The sequence below is a fragment of the Tiliqua scincoides genome, chromosome 1 (genome assembly GCF_035046505.1).
Source record: "Tiliqua scincoides isolate rTilSci1 chromosome 1, rTilSci1.hap2, whole genome shotgun sequence".
Lineage (NCBI taxonomy): Eukaryota > Metazoa > Chordata > Lepidosauria > Squamata > Scincidae > Tiliqua > Tiliqua scincoides.
The window spans coordinates 299,093,237-299,112,628 of record NC_089821.1 but is presented as its reverse complement, the minus strand read 5'-3'; the positions used below and the strand labels follow the sequence as shown (position 1 = coordinate 299,112,628).

The window sequence follows — 19,392 nt, the reverse complement described above, 5'->3', positions numbered from 1 at the left end:
TAAACTTAAAATAAGAATGAAGAAAAAAAATTGAAAAAGAAACTTAAGTGTGAAAATTCTTGATCAACTGGTATGAATTATTATTTTGGGTATAATAGTTTGTAAACTGTTTCTTTAAACCTCCAGTAACTTCGTATCCAGGGGTGGACTCACCTTGGCCCAGGGTGGCGGGCCCCCTCCATCCTGACCAGTAGCAACACAGGCCCAGCAAGTGACAGCCCAATAAAGCCAACATCACCCCTCTCAGGGCAGCGCCAAGACCACATGACAATGTGAGCCAGTGAAATGGTCCCACCAACAAGCCTGTTCAGCACAGATTCCCCATGAATGCTGGGGTGTGAGTCTGAGATGGCTCTTGGTCTTTGGCCAAGGCAGGAATGCCTGGGGCACATTTGAGAGGGGAGAGGGAGAGGTGCAATGTGGGTAGCGCAGTCTATGGGGCCTAATGAGGTCTGGGAGGAAAAGGATAAAAGGGAAACCCATGATGAGGCCTTGGAAGAACAAATGGGAGGAGACAGACCCAGAGGGGAGGGAGCATCCCCAATTCTGAGAACACCCCACTTGTGGATGGAAGAGAAGAGTAAGATGAAGCCCCCTCCCTACCCAGATTTTGAGGTTCCCCAAGGAAAAGCTGAGAGGGGCAGACCCAAGGGACAGTCACCCAGCCAAAGTGCTGACTCACACATTGCTATTAGCAAAAAGACCCAGACACATGACTCATCACTTTGGGAGTAAGGGCTATTTACTTAAAATATACTTAACTCCACAATTTAAAGTACAGTTGTTGGTGTCTTACCCTAAATTGTGAACATGGATAAGAGAAGAGATGTACTTTTCCAAAGTCATCACCAGTTGATAACAATTTCCTCCCTTGCGAGCGGCAAACAGCATTAATATCTGTGCCATCTGAACCTTCCGGCCACACACCTGAGAAGTAGAAGCAGCATTTCAGCTTTCCTTTACTACGCTCTTCAAAATGCCCCCATTTTCTAAACACAGCCACAGACAATTCATCCACCATCTACTATGAATCTGTGTACTCTCTCAATGTGTGGTACTCAGCGCACCCGTGTCCGGTTTCTAGGCACGTGCAAGAAAAAGAAATCCCTGAATGAAAAGGGGATTAAACACATGCTTAGATAAGTTGATTTGAAGTACCCAAGTAATCAGTAACAAATGGAGTTAAGAAAACAAGGTGTGCTGCTGCAAGAAAAGATGGTATAATAAATTGATCATAATGGTGCAAGCTTTCAAACTTGCACAGTCCTCCTCAGGCCCAGGAGTTCAGTGCATAACTAAAAGAGACCGCGCAATCTTACCCACGGCCACTCCATAGCTTGCAGCCATGCCAAGGGAGTGCATACTGCATGCTATGGTGGTGAGGGGAGGGGATGACAAGACAGACAACAAGAGGCAAGAACGTACCTCTTAGTGGGTCACCTGGTTGGCAGTGGGTCTCCTAGAACCCATGCCAGTTATGTAGCGGGCATAATTCTGAGAAGAGGAAAGTGGCATGCTAAGCAGTGAAAGAGGAGATAGCATCCCACGCAAGTTGCTGCCATCTGGATCCCTCCCTCCCTCCAAACATCTTCTGCTTCTCCCTCTCCTTGTCCTGAACTTCCCCCAAACCATCCACACCATTTCTTCCAGCAGCTCCATCATAAATGATAGCAGAGCTACATTTAGGCTGTTGCTGGGCCTTGTACATTGGAAGATCTGCTGACATACAAGGCTCATCACTTAGTTCTACAGTCTGGCCGAAGGCTGGAGGGGCAAATATACTTCAAATAAAGGGTTAAAGAATATGAAAGCAGACCATCAATTATCAGACTGATAGCAATCAACTAGCTGCAGTTTTGCAGGAGTAAGATTCTATGGATTCTTGAGGGGCAGGCTTTCACTTAAATCAGTCTAAACTAGTAGTGTCAATATGCCCTATTAAATATTTTCTTCACTCCACAGTTTATGGATATTGAACAATGATTCAACATGACCAGTTCACACCATTTTTTCACACACAGAAATGCCTAGTTATACACGCACACGAACTTGAAAAACATGCTACCCTGGATATAAGCCACAGTCTCTAGTTCCAAACTTCAGGCCCAATCCTATCCAACTTTCCAGTACCAATACAGCCCTGAGGTAAGGGAAAAAACACTCCTGTACCTTGATGTGACCTCCATGACTACCCCCCACCCCCCCACTATTGGATGCAGGGCATGCCCCATTGGCATGGTTGCATCAGTGTTGGAAAGCTGGACAGGACTGGGTCCTTCAGCTCAAAGATTCAAACTGTGACAAAGAAGGTCTTAGTCAATATTATCTGGGGGTCGACTTGGCCAACTTAGAGCTTAACCATAGTTGAAAGGGAGAATTCACACATTCCCTCCAAAGGAAGGGGACAGCGAGTATGCAGTCCTGCAGCCTTCTTCTGATCTCTTTCCTACATTAAGGGTTCCCACCATTACTTGCCCTCCAACCACAAGGCAAGTCATAAAATATTTCTGTAGCAGTGGTGGAAGATGGATCTTTACTTTGTTCTTTATTTTTTAAAGAAAAAGATAGGGTATAAATGTTTAAATATAAATATTACAAAGCATGCCCTCTAATCAAAGATTGGGGCAAGGAGGCAGCAGGAAACAATGAAGTGGATGGAAATTAAGTGTACTTTTGATTTAAGCTGCCTTGGGCATTTCCATTGAAAAGAAAAGGCAGGACAGAAAAGTTTGAATACATAAACGTATAAAATCTGGATTACTGCTGAAAGCAGATTTGCTGAATAGTTTCAGAGGACTGATTTGTCTTTGTTAAGGATATTAAATACTTACCAAAAACATGGAATCCTAAAGTACAAGTGTAAGTAACCCATTCTATATCTCTAGTGGTTTCAACACTTACTACTTGTTTACAAGCTGAAGGAACCCCTGCAAAAAGAGAGACAGAGAGAGAGAGAGAAAGATGAAAGATAATTTATAAATGCTGTACAAGAATTAATACTAAAAGAAATGTCACTGCTCTGTTACGGTGTGCAATTCATACAAGAAATCCATTAGGAGCCAAAAATGAACCCTGTACCAAGGACAGAAGACTATTTGTTACTCACAGTATAGAATTTCATAGTCCCCTGAATTGGACACAAGGTACTGAGAGTTAACAGACCAGTCCAAGTGAGTAATGAAGCTGGAATGACCCTGTGAAGAGAGATGCATTATATTAATTCCAATAACATAACATCCCCCCAACAGAGTTACACTAGTACATATTAAAAGCTACACTGAAAGGTACACTGAAGCCTTGTTTACATTAAAAATCAGTGAGTGACCTGTGCTAGGTAGTAACTTAGGTCACTACACTGGAGGCAAATCTCCTACCCAAAGTTCCATGTGCTCATTGCTGAAGGCAGAAAATAGTGGCTTAACTCCAGAGCACTTTTACTAAAAACAGAGGAGAGGGCTGTTTCCAGGTCAGTTATCCAGAGTTGTCTGGAGCTAAACCCAAGCACCAAAATGTAATTCAGGAACTAAAATGTCTACAACCCAACAATGTTATCCTTACATCAGTGGAACTGGGAGCTCCATTTATTTTGGGACCCATAACTCAAAGATGCATTTGTCTTTTCTGTGTGTATCTTGGCCACTTTGACTGAGAAAGTCTAACTGGGTCAATTAGGTCCAGCTTCTTAGTTGCTGTCTCCTCAATTCCTCAATTTGGCTCAATCTTATCTGATGGCGGAATCGCAAGGTTGCTTGTGGAGGTGACGTTCTGCTGGTGAGTGCAACAAAGCTGCCAGAGCAAAGGCTGGCAGTCATGCACACAAGCTGGCAGAGCGGCTACTGTCTACCAGTGCTGGGGGGTTGGTGGTAGGGATAAACAATGGGAGGAAATGGAGGTTTTCTGGGAGGGAGTGGGGAGGAATTGGGGTGGGGGAGAGAGCAGGGGGAAGTGGATCTGGTGGCATGCCAGATCTTACCTCTCTTTTGTAAATCTCTCTGTTTATTTTTCACTCCTTGGACACACGCCACCAAAATAGGTGGCATATGTCCAAGGACACCCATAGTGGTCCCAGGGCTTATGTGAAGGCAGGCAAGAACTATTTTTACTTACCTCCTCTTAGCCTTTGGGTCCCCCCCACCTCCACCACCTTAGGATATAGCACACATACCTTTTTGGCACAGCTGTTATCAGTGCTGGTGACAGGATTGGGCTATAGTTCTCATCTGCTCACTAGCCTGCCTTTGAATTCCAAACTGTGCCTTCTTGCTAAACAGAAGGTAACCCTGGCTTATGTTAATGCACTAAAATCAAACCGTTTTTTTTCTACAGCACATTGCCATATAAGTCAAGTATGATCTAATTGTTCAGACTGAAGTTTTTGACAGATACTGGTGATATTTGTTCTCCATAGAAGCAAAAGCTATTTGAGATACGAATGTGTTGGGCATTCAAGGATTATATCCTAAGTTGATTTTGTGTAAATGGAAGGTCTGCCAATTTTCCCCTGAAAGTCCTCTTTGTTCCCCAATTCTCAGGAGCAGATTTGCAGGGTCTGCAGGAGGCTGCTGTGGGGACAAGGACATAGGGAAGTACAAGGAAGCCTGTAGGAGCTTCCTTTCATGTGCACTCTATAAGGATACAACCTCAAGTCTGCAAAAAAACTGAAAAAGTGTGTTGTTTGCCAAAACTAGAGCCTAAGTAACTTCTGGAAGTAAATTAATACCTTTCCCATTTGTACAAGCTTTCAGCAGCTGGGAAATGAACAGTGTGTTATTGACATAATTCTGTTTTCCCCATGTTGTATTATACAGGGCCAACCCTGTTATACACAGATTTTTAAAACACGGATCTGACTCAACATGAATGGCCAAAGCAAATGAGAAGGAATGTGCCTATCTCTGAAGAAGGGGGGAAAATGCATCCCTTTAAAAAACTGCAGTTTTAAAAACTACTTTTCTTATTGTTGTAGAGAGGCATTCGGCAATTAGAAATGCAAGTGACCTCTCATGCTCTCACTGAAGAATGGAATGTGGAAGTAATTAAACTCTTTCACATTCCATTCTTCAGTGAGCCAAACAAAGGCAGAGGGTCAGCAAAGGCGGGGGGGGGGGTCACTTGCACTTCTAATTGCTGCCTCTCTACAACAATAAGGAAAGCTGCTTTTAAACCATGATTGTAAATGGATGCTTTTTTACTTTTTTAACTGCTTTTATTTAACATGTTCTTTGGTATTAGTTGAGCTATTAGTTGCCATTAGTTGTTTGATTTTCTCTGTAAACCGCTTTGTGAACTTTTCGTTGAAAAGCGGTATATAAATACTGTTTATAAATAATAATTGGTATCAGTGGGGGAGTGGATTTCCACAACCAAACCTCTGCAGATGTCAAGGCATGACTGTACATTATTTTACAATTTTGTTTGTTGTCCTGAACCTTCTGGGATATTAACTACACAATCCTACGCATCAGAGTCAGAAGTAAGCTCCATTGTGTTTAAGGAGGTTCACTCCCAGAAAAGCGTGCATAGGATTGCATCCTAAATAAATTAACCACGGGGAATGTTAAACATCTTTAATCATAGGCACAGAGATTCAGCTGCATCTCTAAACACATACTGGTTCACTATCAGTAATAAGGCGGTGACTTACTGAGCATTTGCCAATTCTACTGTACTTCCTCCCATTTTCATTTACACTATATATATAAATACAATTGTCATGAGAACCTATTGCCAAGTAGTTGCCATCTGCAAGAGAAAACAAGACAGTAGTATTAATTATTTTGCCATCAAACAAATTTATGAAGCGGCAATGTACAGGGTGGCAGATATGAAGAGCAGGGACTTTTTAGGATGGCCCCCTACTGCACCAGTCTGTCTGTAGACTATTTAAGACAACCTTTGGAGTAGCAGGCTGTGATTATTGCTGTAAGCAGCCACTTTATTAAATTGTGGGGTATAATTGTACCCTGGGGCATCATCTGCTTTGGGTATAATATTGTTGCTAGTATGATGCTTTGAGAGCCCTGATTACACGGAGTGAAAATTCTAAAACCATCATCATAATCAACACCAGAAGATATGCTTCTTTGAAACCTTCCATGAAAGTGACAGGATATAGGTAGTACCAAAGTGCTTCAATTTTTTTTTTAACCAGTTGTAGCATTATGGGTAGTTAAGGCACTGCTCCTGCTGCCTTCAAATCAATGAAAGCTGCAAAGAAACAGCACTTGGTAGATTGTCTCTTGTGTGACCAGAATGTGACACTACTGCACTGCTGGGCACTACATTGGTGCACTCCAGCTATATCAGCCATAGAGTCAGCATGGCCCAGCGTTCTTGTGACAATGTTTAATGCTGCTGCAGCTAGTGAGAGAATGGCAGGGCGAGGCAGCCACAGTAGTACTGATAGGATGCGGCGCAGCCTTGCTGCCAGTGCCTGGGGTTTGCAAGGACATGCAGCACAATCCTGAGCTGCCCAGCTTATGGGGCTGCAGCAGTGCTGAAAATGGTTGCCACCGCATCCAGCATGCTCCAGGCAGCCGCTGCCTCCTCCTTGGGAGAAGGTGACTTTTGTCCCCTTCCCCCATGTAAAGCGGGTAGCCCTGCAATGGAGCTACTTGATTCTACATCGACCCGAAGGTCGGCATAGAATGAAGAGTGTGTGTCGGGCAGCCAGCCCAACACAGAATTTCTGGATCCGGTAGAACAAAGCTTCACTGGTCCCGCCTCCCTCCTGCCCCACTCCCTCCCCCTGGAATACCTCATTCTTACCCTCTCCCTGCTCTCCCTCTGCCCCGGAACACCTCCTCCCTGCCCCCCCATGCCTGACAGAGCACTGGTGCTAGGGCCCGTAAATATGCCTGATGGCACGTTTGAAACAGTGTGCGCAGGCAGTGAGCCACTGCGCGAAGCTTAGAACTGGGCCCTCAGCTCTCTACACTGGCAGAGGAGAAAGGGCAGCACCCCACATATTTGCACCCCACATCTTCTACCTGAAGAGGGTCCACAAAGAAACTAAGCCTTGTTATCATAGTTGGGAAATCAAATAATGCTTTGACATCACCAGTGCAAAACAAATAAAAATCAAGGCCATATTTTATCTGATCCAGTCATGCTGTTTGCCTGATTGTTTTAGCAGGGAATTTTGGCATGGTGATCAGCCTTGTGGACAACCCACGTGTGTTGCCACTGTGACACTGTCGAACCTGCTTTTCCAAAGTTATTCCTGAACATGGCATGTGAGCTATGTTCCCAATGTTTAGTGACTTTCAAAAGGCCAGATACCACACTAAAATAAAAATAACTTATCATAAAGGTCAATATTTGGCAGCATCACCACATTAAAAAGTGGTTGTGTGAACCAGCCAGAAGAGATATCAATAGAAAAAACTAAAGGAAGCCAGGGCTCAGTTAGGTGGTCCTGTGATGTGATAGCTTAGGGGTCAAGGTTTCTAATAAAAAATTAAAATATAAATTCATTGTTAAGTTATGCACCGTTCCATCTCCAGATATTAAATATGCTGAATAACATTAGTATAAAGTGGAAGACTATAATACATGAGGATTAACAAGTACAGTCTATACCACATTCAGTCCCTTCTTTTTTGTTTAAACAACTGAATAGGCAATGTCAAACCTGGTGAGTAACGCATTGTAGACAGCTGTTCATTTCCATCTGTGTGAACAGTGACCAAATCTTTTGTTTCGGTGTCAAACACAAACCACCTGTTGAAAACAGTGGGAGGAAAAGTCAACAAGTTGTTTGATATGGAAGGACAATTAAAAACAAAATCCTCCCCCCCCCCCCGGTGTTCTTTGTGTCAGAACCGCCACCTCAAGTTGACATTCAGTGCTGTGAACAACAAAGATAAGACTGGTTTTGTGGCAACAAAATGTTGAACAAAAAATAAAAAGGGTTATCAGCACCCAAACATCAAACTCTCCAATCGAATATTATTACTGTATATTACAGTTCAAAGAGACAGGTAGTTTAGAGAAACTTAGGGCCAAATTCTATCCAACTTTTCAGCACTGGTCCAGCCACAATGTAGCCCCGAGTTAAGGGAACATATGCATTACATTTTAAGTTAAGAGTAAATATTTTACACAGATATTGTAACACAAAAATTACCCAGTTACATATATTTATTTTTCTTCTGTCTATATAATTAATGAAAAAATAAATAAAGCTGCATACACTCAAATAAGAGGTGAGTATTATAAAGTGTCACATCCATTGACAGTGCTGGATTATACTTCTGCCCTACAAGACATTTATCACTTGATCCCTCTGATCACAACTCTCAGAAACGGCATACCAAATTACTGCCTGTGAGGATCTCTCTACCATTTTTGCACAAGTGGGATACCACTCTATCACAAGCTGCTGTTTGACCAAGTTCATTCCTGAAGTTTCAAATGCTTAAAATTCCTGAGGGTGTCCCCTAGAACAGTGGTATCAAATATAAGGCCCTGAGGTCTTATTAGGTCCTTTTGGCAGCAGAGGCCTGCACAGCAAGGAGGTGAGGCAGCCAGAGAAACAAAAAGTGAACAAGATTGTTAGCTGCCTTGAGTCCCCTTTGGTGTGGGAAAAAGGTGGGATAAAAATCCAATCAATTAATCAAATTCCAGAGGGTCCATGAAGCCTGTAGCTCCCTCTGCAGGTCTCCCCAACTCCTCTAAACTGTGCTACTGATCCACTTCCAGTTTTGCGATGAAAATCGGAAGTAGAGGGGGCAGTGGACTCTCCAGACTCTCCAGAGAGCAATAGCGACCACTCTCCCCAGTAAGTCTAACAAAACCACTCTTGTCCCCAGCAACAATCTGATCTTGGCAATCATGTTACTGCACCCTCCCCTCCCCTGCAAGGACTTACAGAGGCCCAAACTTTCCATGAGAGTTTGGAAACCTCTGCTGTAGATTATTCTCCATGTAATATCTAAAGTGGTTGTGGTAATCTAATTAATTATTATTAAATTATTATTATTATTAAATTGTTATATAATAATAATAATAATAATAATAATAATAATAATAATAATAATAATAATAATAATAATAATAGTATTTATATACTCCTTTTCAACAAAAAGTTCACCAAGTGAACAAATCAAATCAAATAATAACGGCTCCCTGTCCCAATAGGGCTCACAATCTAAAAAGATGCAAAAGAACAGCAGCAGGCAGCCACTAGAAAAGACACTGCTAGGGTGAGGAGGGCCAGTTAATCTAATGACATTTTAAACTTCTGCTTTTAAGCCTGCAATCCTATACAGGTAGAGCCTCTATCAGTGGATCCAGCATCCGTGGATTTGCCTTTCTGTAATTGATGGATCCCCTGGATGCTCCTCCCCGCAAAAGCTCGTTCCAGCCACCTCTGGGAGATTTTCTGAGCCTTGGAGAAGCTATGCGCCACCGCATGCAACCCCTCCAAGACTCAGAACGCCACCCAGAGCCTTTAGAATGCAATTTCTGGTTTTTGGCAAAAACCGGAAGAGGTGTTCTAAAGGGTCCAGGTGACATTCTGAGCCTTGGAGAGGTCATGAGCAATGGCACACGGCCCCTCCAAGGTTCAGAAGGCCTCCAGTCACGTTTGGAGTCAAAAATCAGAAGGGGGGGGAAGAAATCACAAATTTGATTGTTCATGATTTTCGGGGGGGGGGGGGGGTCTGGGAACAGATCCCTTGCAAATATGAAGGCCCCACCTGTATGCAATTTCCCAGAAGTCCCACTGAACACAGTGGGTCTTACTTCTGCATAGCCATGTACAAGATTGCACTGTACGAATACCTAAGAAATGTTTGTCCATAAGTGAAATAAACAATCAGTGTATATGAATACTCACTGCACAAAGTAGGTTTTCTTCCTTACCTTCCAGTTAGTGTTCCTACTGCAACCACAGACCCTGAAGGATGAAAACCAGAAGATTGTGCTGGATCCTATTCAAAGAAATTAAACATTAATAGGAAGCGTCATAGCAATTTATAACGATAAATGTATAACTAAAATAATTCCTCAATGCAGCCTATGCAACCTAATTCCCTACACAGCATGTTTTAAAGAGCTTTTGTGAAGTATTAAAGCAGCTATTTTCAATGTTTTTCTTCTCACAGTACACTGACCTCTATGGCTTTCTCTATGGTCTTCACATCTTGCAATGATACTTCTGGCTTCTGGGAGACTCTACTGGGTTCTGCAGCTCTGTTTCTAGAGCAACTGTCTATAGCAGGGGTCTCCAAACCCTGGCCCGGGGGCCAGATGCGGCCCGCAGCGAGCCTCTATTCGGCCCGCGGCCAACCTCTTGTCCCCTGAAAGCTTCTGGTTCACCTGACTGAACATGACCAGAGCTGTGCTCTGATTGCATCTGAAGGGTGTTCTGAGGGCCAGAGGGCCCTCTCATTCATTCATGAGCCCACTCATTCATTTATTCATTCATCTAAGTTCCATCTCTAATTTTTTTATTTAAATTTTATATTTAAATTTTTTTCCGGCCCTTAGCACTGCACCAGATATTTCATGCGGCCCTCTGGTCAAAAAGTTTGGAGACCCCTGGTCTATAGTAATGAATTCTACCTGCCATACAAGCTCCTCTGGCAAGAGCGACCTCCCCACTGAAGGGTTCAACAGGCAGTACCTAAGAAAAAGTGACTCAAACACATTGAGGAAGACCTAAGGAACCAGTAATTGACCATCAATGAGGCGAGAAATAGAGCCAACAATCACAAAGGGTGGAAGCCTGTCATGAGTGACACACAGATTCCAACAACACCTACAGCAGTGTATTGGTTGAGAGGACAACCTGCTCCCCAAGGGCCAGCAAAGGATTGAAGAAGAAGAAGATAAAGAGGATGAAGAAGAGTAACAAATTGTCCTTCCTCTGCCAGGCAGAGGTCGAAGGACAGACAATTCATTACTACAGATAGTTGCCCTAGAAACAGTGACACAGAACCTGGAGAAAAATTTCATCTGTTCTCAACCGCTGAGCTCCAAATTACTACAGCACACCTGCAGAGCTGTGATGGCAAAATGGTTCAAAATCTCTGCTTGAAGGGCTCAATCTCCCAGGCAATTTGCTGGAAATCCCTCTTAGGAAGCAATGCATTTAGGCCAGGACAAGAATGAAATGTACCCAGAAAGAGGGTGCGTGTGAGAGAGTAGTGGTGGTTTGTATCTTGATGCCATCAAATCAGTCATTAAAGTCCATTTTTCCTCTGGGATGTGGTTATTTTGAGAACAAAAACATCTAGAAAGCTGTATTTAAAATAAAGTATTGAAATATGGTAGTGAAAGAAACATAGTATTTCAATATTAGTCTATCAAACACTCAGAAATGAAAATCATATAAATATTTGAGATACAGTATATAAAAGAAATGTACATGAAGATTCCTAAAGAATCAATGCTTGAATTACAGAGAATGGGCTGGATCCATTTATTTTGTTCTGTTTCCCCAACTACTGCTACAGGGGGAATGGGGGACCAATATATGGTTAATTCTACAAAGTGATCAATGTATAATAAATCTACAAAGCTAGGAAGAATGTAGTCTTTCAGGTAGGGCAAGTCCTAGTATTATTTCAAAGCAGAAACTGAATTTTCATCTTCCTCTCAATGCAATGTAGACTAATCTGTAATGATTATTCAGGCACTGGACTGTAAATTTTCTGCAGTTTTCTTAACTGTAAGCACATCTGACTCCTCATATAATCTGGAAGGTCACTCTTATCAGCATAAACAGAGATATGCTACACTGAAATTTATGATCGCTGGACTGAACAGTTATTTCAGAAGTGGCCGGGACTCATCATGTACTGTACATGCAGCTTGGATGAATGCCTGCAAGTATTGCTCTGGATGGGATTTCAAATGTTAAGAGTATCTCAAGTTGAAGCATACCATTCTTGAAATACGCTTGATGGCATCACACTCACTGTGTGTAATATGACCTCTGCTCATACCAGGGCTGGCTTACGTTGTACAAAGAGGGTCAAGTAGGCTACAGAAGTTAAGCCCTCATTGCTGCAAGGACTGAATGAACTGTCTGTCTCTCCAAGCAATCTTTCAGAGAGTGCATCTACAGGAATGACTATAAGAGACTACCCAGAGGCATTCCTGGAGGTCCCCGTGCCCGAGGCAACCCCGTTTACCGCCACTCACCCCCGTTCCCCCCCTTTTCTTGCCCCCGCTGACCTGGAAGTAATTGTGGTAACATCATCATTACCGCAATTACTTCCACGCAGTTACCTTCTCTGTTCCCCCTCTGAAAACAAGGGGGAATGGAGCAGGCAGCCGAGGCCCCCATGGAGGCTTCCGCGTTGCTTGTAAGTGGCGCGGAGGTCTCCATGGCAGTGATCTGGAGCTGCTTCCAGAGGCCCCAAAACGCTCCAGTGGAGACCTCCGCACCGCTTGTAAGCGGCGTGGAAGGCTCCTTGGGGGCCTAGGAAGCAGCATGCGTCTCCTCTGAAGTTGGAGAGGGCGTGTGCCGCTTCCCCTCCATCTCTGAGGGATGACCTCAGAGGCGGAGAAGGAGCGGCCCGGCGGAGTGTTCCATGCCACTTGTAAGCGGTACGGAGCTCTCCTCTGGAGCGGTGAGGGGCTGCTGAAAGCAGCGCCCCAGACAGGCGGGCTTCCAGCAGCCCCAGACTGCTGCAAAGGAGACCTCCACGCCACTTACAAGCGGTGCGGAAGGCTCCGCTGGAGCCCAGGAAGTGGCACACGTCTCCTCCAAAATTGGAGGAGGTGCGTGCTGCTTCCTCTCCGCCTCCGAGGAATGCCCTCAGAAGTAGAGAGGGAGTGCCCAGGAGTGCTCCTGCAAGGCAGCGGGAAGCTGCCTCTTAGGTAGCATCTCAGCGACAACTGGGCCGTCCCCCTCCCCTCCTCTTTCATAGGAGACGAGATGGGTGCCCTAGAGCGTCAGTGCCTCTCTAGGGTGCCTGTGTCCTATCCTCCTATAAAGGAGGAGGGGAGGGGGCGGCTCAGCCAGTGCCGAGGCGCTGACAGAGAGGCAGCAAGCTGCCTCTCCACAGCACTCCTGGGCACGCCTCCTGGGGGGCGGGGCGAGGGTCCGAAAGGTGCCCCTGGAGGGTTGGCGCTCGGGGCATTTGCTTTATTTGCCCCCCTCTAGGTCCGCCAGTGAGGCTACCTATCCTTAGTGAACTGTGAACATACATCTCTAACATAATTCTCAGCAAACCACAGTTCCCAGGTTGGACTGAAAGAAGCCATGGTGATGGGTGACTCACCAAGGCTCCGGAGCAGGCTAGGCCTGTGTCTGCCTGGGCCTGGGCGGCCACGTGCGCCTCCAAAATGGTGCTGGCAGTGATGAGGACGAGGCTGCAAGTAGGGCTGAGCGTCCTGATGCTCCTCCTGCCCCCTCTGTTGGTGAGGAGGCGGCTCCAGAGGCTCTGCAGCCTCTGCTGCAGCTGCAGGTCTGCCTCTGGGAGGCCCCCGTCGGCGGGGGAAGGCTTGGTTCTTCGCGCATCCTGCATGCTATCCAAAGTGGCAGCTACGGCCGCGAGGAGGAAGCTGGAGGTCCAGGCTGGGCAGGAGGTCCTGGCGCTGTGCCCTGTTTGAGTGGGGGATGCAGCTCCAGAGGCTTGGGGCATCTGAAGCGCTCGCGGGCCCACCTGCAGCTCCCCAGCCCCATGAGGGGGGCGAGCGGCTCCAGTGCGCGAGGTGCATGAAATTCCGAAAGGGGCTGCCCTGCCTGAGCAGGAAGGCAGCCTGGAGAAGGCAGCAGCACATGCCTCTGCTGGATGCAAAAGGCAGGTAAGGTAGCTGCAGCTTGAGGCTAGAGATGGGCACAGGGAAGGTCCCCTGTGTTCTCCACTGGGGAGGTCAGCAGGAGCTGACCCAACTCTGGTCCTGCTTGGTCGAGAGGCTAGGCCAGACTGGGGAAGTCCAGGCAGCCCCTTCCCCTCAGGAACTCTGTTTTCTTCTGGCCTGCCTATCCTGAGAGGGAGGAGCTACCCCAAAAGAGGACTAACCCGAACATGGAGATCCCACTGAAGAAAAATCAATAAAAGTTGGTAGACTATATATATATAGTATAATATGTCTGCAGTATAGACTCTAAGAAGAGCAGACTGAAAAAAATAATGGCTCACAGGCCACACAGTTAAGTTTTAACTCCCAGATTTCAACTGTTTGTGAAAGAGTTATAATACATAAATGATTTTACACGTATGTATAAAAGGCACAAAACCACAAAATATACACTCGAAAAGCAATAAGAGCATCATTCGGAGCTTAATTTGTAGAAGCACACACAAAACTTTGCTAGAATAGGCTAACATTATGGAAGAACCAGAGACATTCTCAAGAAAGTCAACTTTTTTTAAATCAGTTGCAATTCATATCATAATCTCTGAACAAACTGCTTTCATGACCCACTTCAATGAAATGTGCCTCACCTATGTGGATGGACGTTACTCTGAAAGTCAGCCCTTTAATGCAAGTTGTTAAATAGAGATTGGTTTCTAGTTCAGGTCTTAGGAACCATAGGCCTGCTGATTAAACCATTTCTGCCCAACGTTGCATATACGCAACAGGGATCAAATGTATACACCTGTGGACTAGATAGAAATGGGTTAACAGCAATGTTGGTTTCCATTTTTTAGTTTAATGTTTTCTCCCCCTTTAAGATTCAAATCGGAGAATCTTAAACTTTCTACACGTCTGTATCAATACCTTCATTTTGTCCAGTTTGCTGCCATTGGAAGGGCCAGTAAAAATTGTGTCTAAAATTGTGTCCAAAAAGTACTTTTAAAAAAACCCAAACAAGAACACCTACCTCTATAATTTTGTTCCAGATTGGACGATGGCTGATGGCGTCCCAGAGTGTAATGTGTTTGTCTTGTCCACAGGTGAAGAACTGAGGCTTGGAGGGGTGGGCCGCTAAACCCCAAAGCTCATCCGTATGACCCTAAATAAATTCAGTGACATTTGTTCAGCAAATGAATATGTCAGTTTATCCAAGCATTCAGCCTTACCTCATTGTACTCCATTGCTATAAGCAACGTTCATCCAGCCTTGTTCCATAGTTGTATTGGGACACATTGCTTAAGAACATACGAACAGCCCCACTGGATCAGGCCATAGGCCCATCTACTCCAGCTTCCTGTATCACACAGCGGTCCACCAAATGCCCAAGGGAGCACACCAGATAACAAGAAACCTGCATCCTGGTGCTCTCCCTTGCATCTGGCATTCTGACATAGCCCATTTCTAAAATCAGGAGGTTGCACGTACACATCACAGCTGGTAACCCGTAATGGATTTTTCCTCCAGAAACTTGTCCAATCCTCTTTTAAAGGCATCCAGGCCAGATGCCATCACCACATCCTGCAAGGCTAGGAGTTCTACAAACCAATCACACACTGAGTAAAGAAATATTTTCTTTTGTCCGTTCTAACCCTCCCAACACTCAATTTTAGTGGATGTCCCCTGGTTCTGGTGTAATGTGAGAGTGTAAAGAGCATCTCTCTATCCACTTTATCCTTCCCATGCATAATTTTGTATGTCTCAATCATGTCCCCCCTTGAGCGTCTCTTTTCTAGGCTGAAGAGGCCCAAACGCCGTAGCCTTTCCTCATAAGGAAGGTGCCCCAGCCCAGTAATCATCTTAGTCTCTCTCTTTTGCACCTTTTCCATTTCCACTATGTCTTTTTTGAGATGTGGCGACCAGAACTGGACACAATACTCCAGGTGTGGCCTTACCATCTATTTGTACAACAGCATTACAATATTAGCTGTTTTGTTCTCAAGACCTTTTCTAATGATCCCAAGCATAGAATTGGCCTTCTTCACTGCTGCCACACACTGGGCCGACACTTTCATCGACCTGTCCACCACCACCCCAAGATCTCTCTCCTGATCTGTCGCAGACAGCTCAGAACCCATTAGCCTATATGTGAAGTTTTGATTTTTTTGCCCCAATGTGCATGACTTTACACTTACTGGCATTGAAACGCATCTGCCATTTTGCTTAAAGCAACTTAGCATAGTAAGGCAAGAAGGGAGTGGGCTTGGTTTCCTGACAATCCCTAGCCCGTCCATCTGCCACTCTGGTGGACACTCAAATCCTCTTCCAGCTTACTGAGAACAAGTTGGAAGAGCATTGTGGCAGCAGCAGCCCCCTTCTCTCCCTATCACTGCAAAGCAATTACTTATATTTAAGTTATATATAATTACTGTACTTAAATAATAATTATTGCTCTCTCAGCACTCTTACAATCCAGACACATTTTTAAAAATGTGACATTAATGCTATAGCTGGTGTTTTAAAGGTGTTGGTCTCAGACTGAAATGTACGAAGAAAATGTAATTACCTGGGTAATTGGACAAAAGTCTCCTGAGAGGGACCCTTGTAGAACAAAGTTTCGAGTGGTGCCTATCAACACGGTATCACCTTTGCCCTCCGCTATTGTTCTTATTGGCCCAAATGGCTCCGGAATCTATTTTCAACATTAACAAGTGATACTGATTACTGAACAAGCAACACAGGGTGATTTCTCAAACCTCATGTTTTCCTCAGTGCTGGTAAAAAGATACAAGTCTGTTTTTTAAAAAGATTTACATTTACATGATTGAACACAGTAAATACTGAACAACAAACAATAACCACTGTAAAATAATATAAACCCATCATGGAAAAGCCCAGCGGACTCTGGTGAGTCACTGAAGAGGGTAGTAATGAACTACTTAAGCACTGTACTGTACACACACTCCTGTAACTTGAGCACCATGCTGGAAAGGTTTTTTTTATAAATTTAACGAACAAACAACTATGCCCAAACATACTTTACACCAGACATTTAGGAAATAGGCACTAGCTTCTGCCAACACTAAGGCAAACGTCGAACTTGAGGGGAGCAGAGTGGTAAGACCGGCACACTCCACAGTGTAAGTGCCCCTTCTCCCTTGGTGTCAGAGCCATTTGGGGGCAGCAACGGTATCATCACTGCCCTGAATGGCTCCGATGCCAAGGTGAGGGGCGCTTATACATGTTGTGGAGCGTGCCATACTTATCACTCCACCCCCTCTAGCTCCGCTTCTGCCCTAAGGTACAGCAAACAAAAGGAATACAAATGTAGTTACAATGAAGTCTGAACATAAAGACAAACCACAGAACAGGCACTAAATGCAGAACAGAAAAATGATAATATTAAGAAATCGGATAAAGCTCTCGTGTGTCTTGTGAAGCCAGGATAGAGAAAGGGCAATACTCAGGTGACTGGTGTAGCTCTTGGGACTCCAGGAGGCACTCCTGCAGCAACCAAGGACTTAGCTGCTACAACAGAGATTTGCGGAGTGACGTCAGATTTCTTTAGGTGCTGTGCCTTGATCCAATTATACAGTGTGAGAAAGGTTTCAAAATAAACAGCTGCCTCATTTTCCTGACCCAACAGCTCCTCTAGCAATGCCAATTCGAAATGTTAAAAGATATCCTGCACTCCCTGCTTAGCAGTAGTTGAGCACTGCTGTCCTTTATGGACAGCAACCAATTCGAAGAGACAAACCCATCTGCACTACATTGCTACCTCTTGTAATCTGCTGCATGAAGGGCAAAGATTTCTTCCTTGTCTTGGTGATTTTGAATAGAAGTCTTGAGGATAATCACCTGAGCTTCTTTGTAAATGAAAAGTGCAGTCTCCTTCTTTCGGCAAGATCATTTTCTTTTAGTGAGAACACACAGCTTTGTTTTAAAATCATCCACAGCTGTGCTCTCCCAGTTTTCAGCAATTCCCCCTTCCCTGTGTCCCATCCCACTTTATTCCCAAGATGGGCAGGTGGGAGAGTGTGTGTGTGTGGGGGGGGGGGGGGGGAGGAATGCCAGTAAAATTGACCTTGCACAAATTTCCTTCTGCTTGTGCAAGGTCAGGATACAACCCAGTCATGTCTTTTAGAAGTCATGCAAGACGCAGTCCTTACAGGGCTCAAGTTGCACCCCCCAAAAAATCCATTTCTTTCAAAAGAGAAAAATTAAGAAATTAGTTTTAAAAGGCTAATGACATTACCTCCGTTTTGTGAAGTTTTTGGTAATTCCCATTCCAAGATATTAGCTTCCTGTCTTTTCCACCTCCTGACACAAGCGTACCATCTCTCAACATACAAAGTGCAAAAATGCCACCCTCATGGGCTCCTTGAACTGCAGAGCTTATTCTGTTGGTACCTAGATATGAGGAAAGAACTCATGATAAAGCATTTTTATTTTATTGATCTGACAATTTTTTTTTTTTACTATAGCAAATCAGATATTCGAGGTCACTGGGCAGCAGAGAAAGCAGGCGGACAGTGAGAATGCTTGACTGTTTCCTGTTCACGTTCTCACCATTGCGTAGCATTCTTCTAGTAGCTATGAGTCTAGTGTTCTGTTGCCTGCTTTCTTTTCCAAAAAGCTTCTGCTTGCAAAGTGTTTGCAAACAAAGACAGGGGAGTCATGAGTGTAACTGGGGGTGGGGATTTGAGAATCATGGACAAGTGAAACTGATAAGAATAAGAGCAAGTGATAAGTGATAAGATTTTTGAAAATATTATCTTTGATACCTTAAGGTCAAACTGAATGTTCATATAAGTAAATGGAATAGTGACATGCTTTAAACTGGAAGTGCCTCTTTTGGGTTACAGTCTGGGGAACCAAGTGCCTCGGGAACCAAGTGCCTGGTAAGGCAATGCGAGTTTAGCATCTGGGCAAGGAGAAGGCAAGTGGACCTCTGAGTTTTGGAGAAGGAGAGGAGGAGGACGAGAAGGAGGAGGACAAGAAGGAGAAGGTAAGTGTACTCTTTCTAACTCTTTGTCTTTCTAACTCCTTGTCTTCTAACTTTAAATCAACCTTAAATCAACATTGAAATTTAGCTTTACCTAAGCTTTACCTAAGTTAGCACCTAAGGGAGCAAATCTAAGGTCCAGCGAGTTGGGGCACAGGACCTAGGTGAGAGCAATAAAAATAAATACATAGGTGAGTACCTAGGTCTACTCTGAGCAGGAGCAGAGTCCTACTTGTGAGTAAGAGCCCAAAGGTCAGGCACTTGGAAAAATAAATAAAACATAGGGACATAAAGTGGAAAGCACGTTTTTCTACTTTGTTTAAATTAACCCTATACTTAACCCAAGTTAAACTTAATTTAAGTTAGAACATAATCTAAGCAGTTCAGTAAATTGGGACAAAGGATCTGGGTGAGAGCAATAAATAAATAAATAAACAAACTCAAATAAAAACTACCTTGAGGTTAAAAAAAACAGCCCAGCTTAAGAGAAATGAATTAGGAGGGTAAGAACCTAGGAAGAGAGATCTTGGGGTGGTGGTGGACAGGTCGATGAAAGTGTCGATCCAATGTGCGGCGGCAGTAAGGAAGGCCAATTCTATGCTTGGGATCATTAGAAAAGGTACTGAGAA

The 19,392-nt window shown here is 44.3% G+C and overlaps 1 protein-coding gene across 5 annotated transcripts in view; it reads right to left on the bottom strand.

Moving 5' to 3' along the window:
• Positions 1-19,392, bottom strand: part of EML1 (EMAP like 1) — a 158,404-nt gene that overhangs the window by 3,695 nt on the left and 135,317 nt on the right. For all 5 annotated transcript variants that reach the window (XM_066628955.1, XM_066628939.1, XM_066628947.1 and 2 more), the window contains 9 exons: positions 18,014-18,168; positions 16,325-16,450; positions 14,789-14,920; positions 9,868-9,935; positions 7,634-7,722; positions 5,645-5,742; positions 3,107-3,194; positions 2,832-2,927; positions 797-927 (listed from right to left, as the gene is read on the bottom strand). In XM_066628955.1, the coding sequence (XP_066485052.1) occupies positions 797-927; positions 2,832-2,927; positions 3,107-3,194; positions 5,645-5,742; positions 7,634-7,722; positions 9,868-9,935; positions 14,789-14,920; positions 16,325-16,450; positions 18,014-18,168 (983 nt within the window). The remainder of the gene's footprint in view (positions 1-796; positions 928-2,831; positions 2,928-3,106; positions 3,195-5,644; positions 5,743-7,633; positions 7,723-9,867; positions 9,936-14,788; positions 14,921-16,324; positions 16,451-18,013; positions 18,169-19,392) is intronic.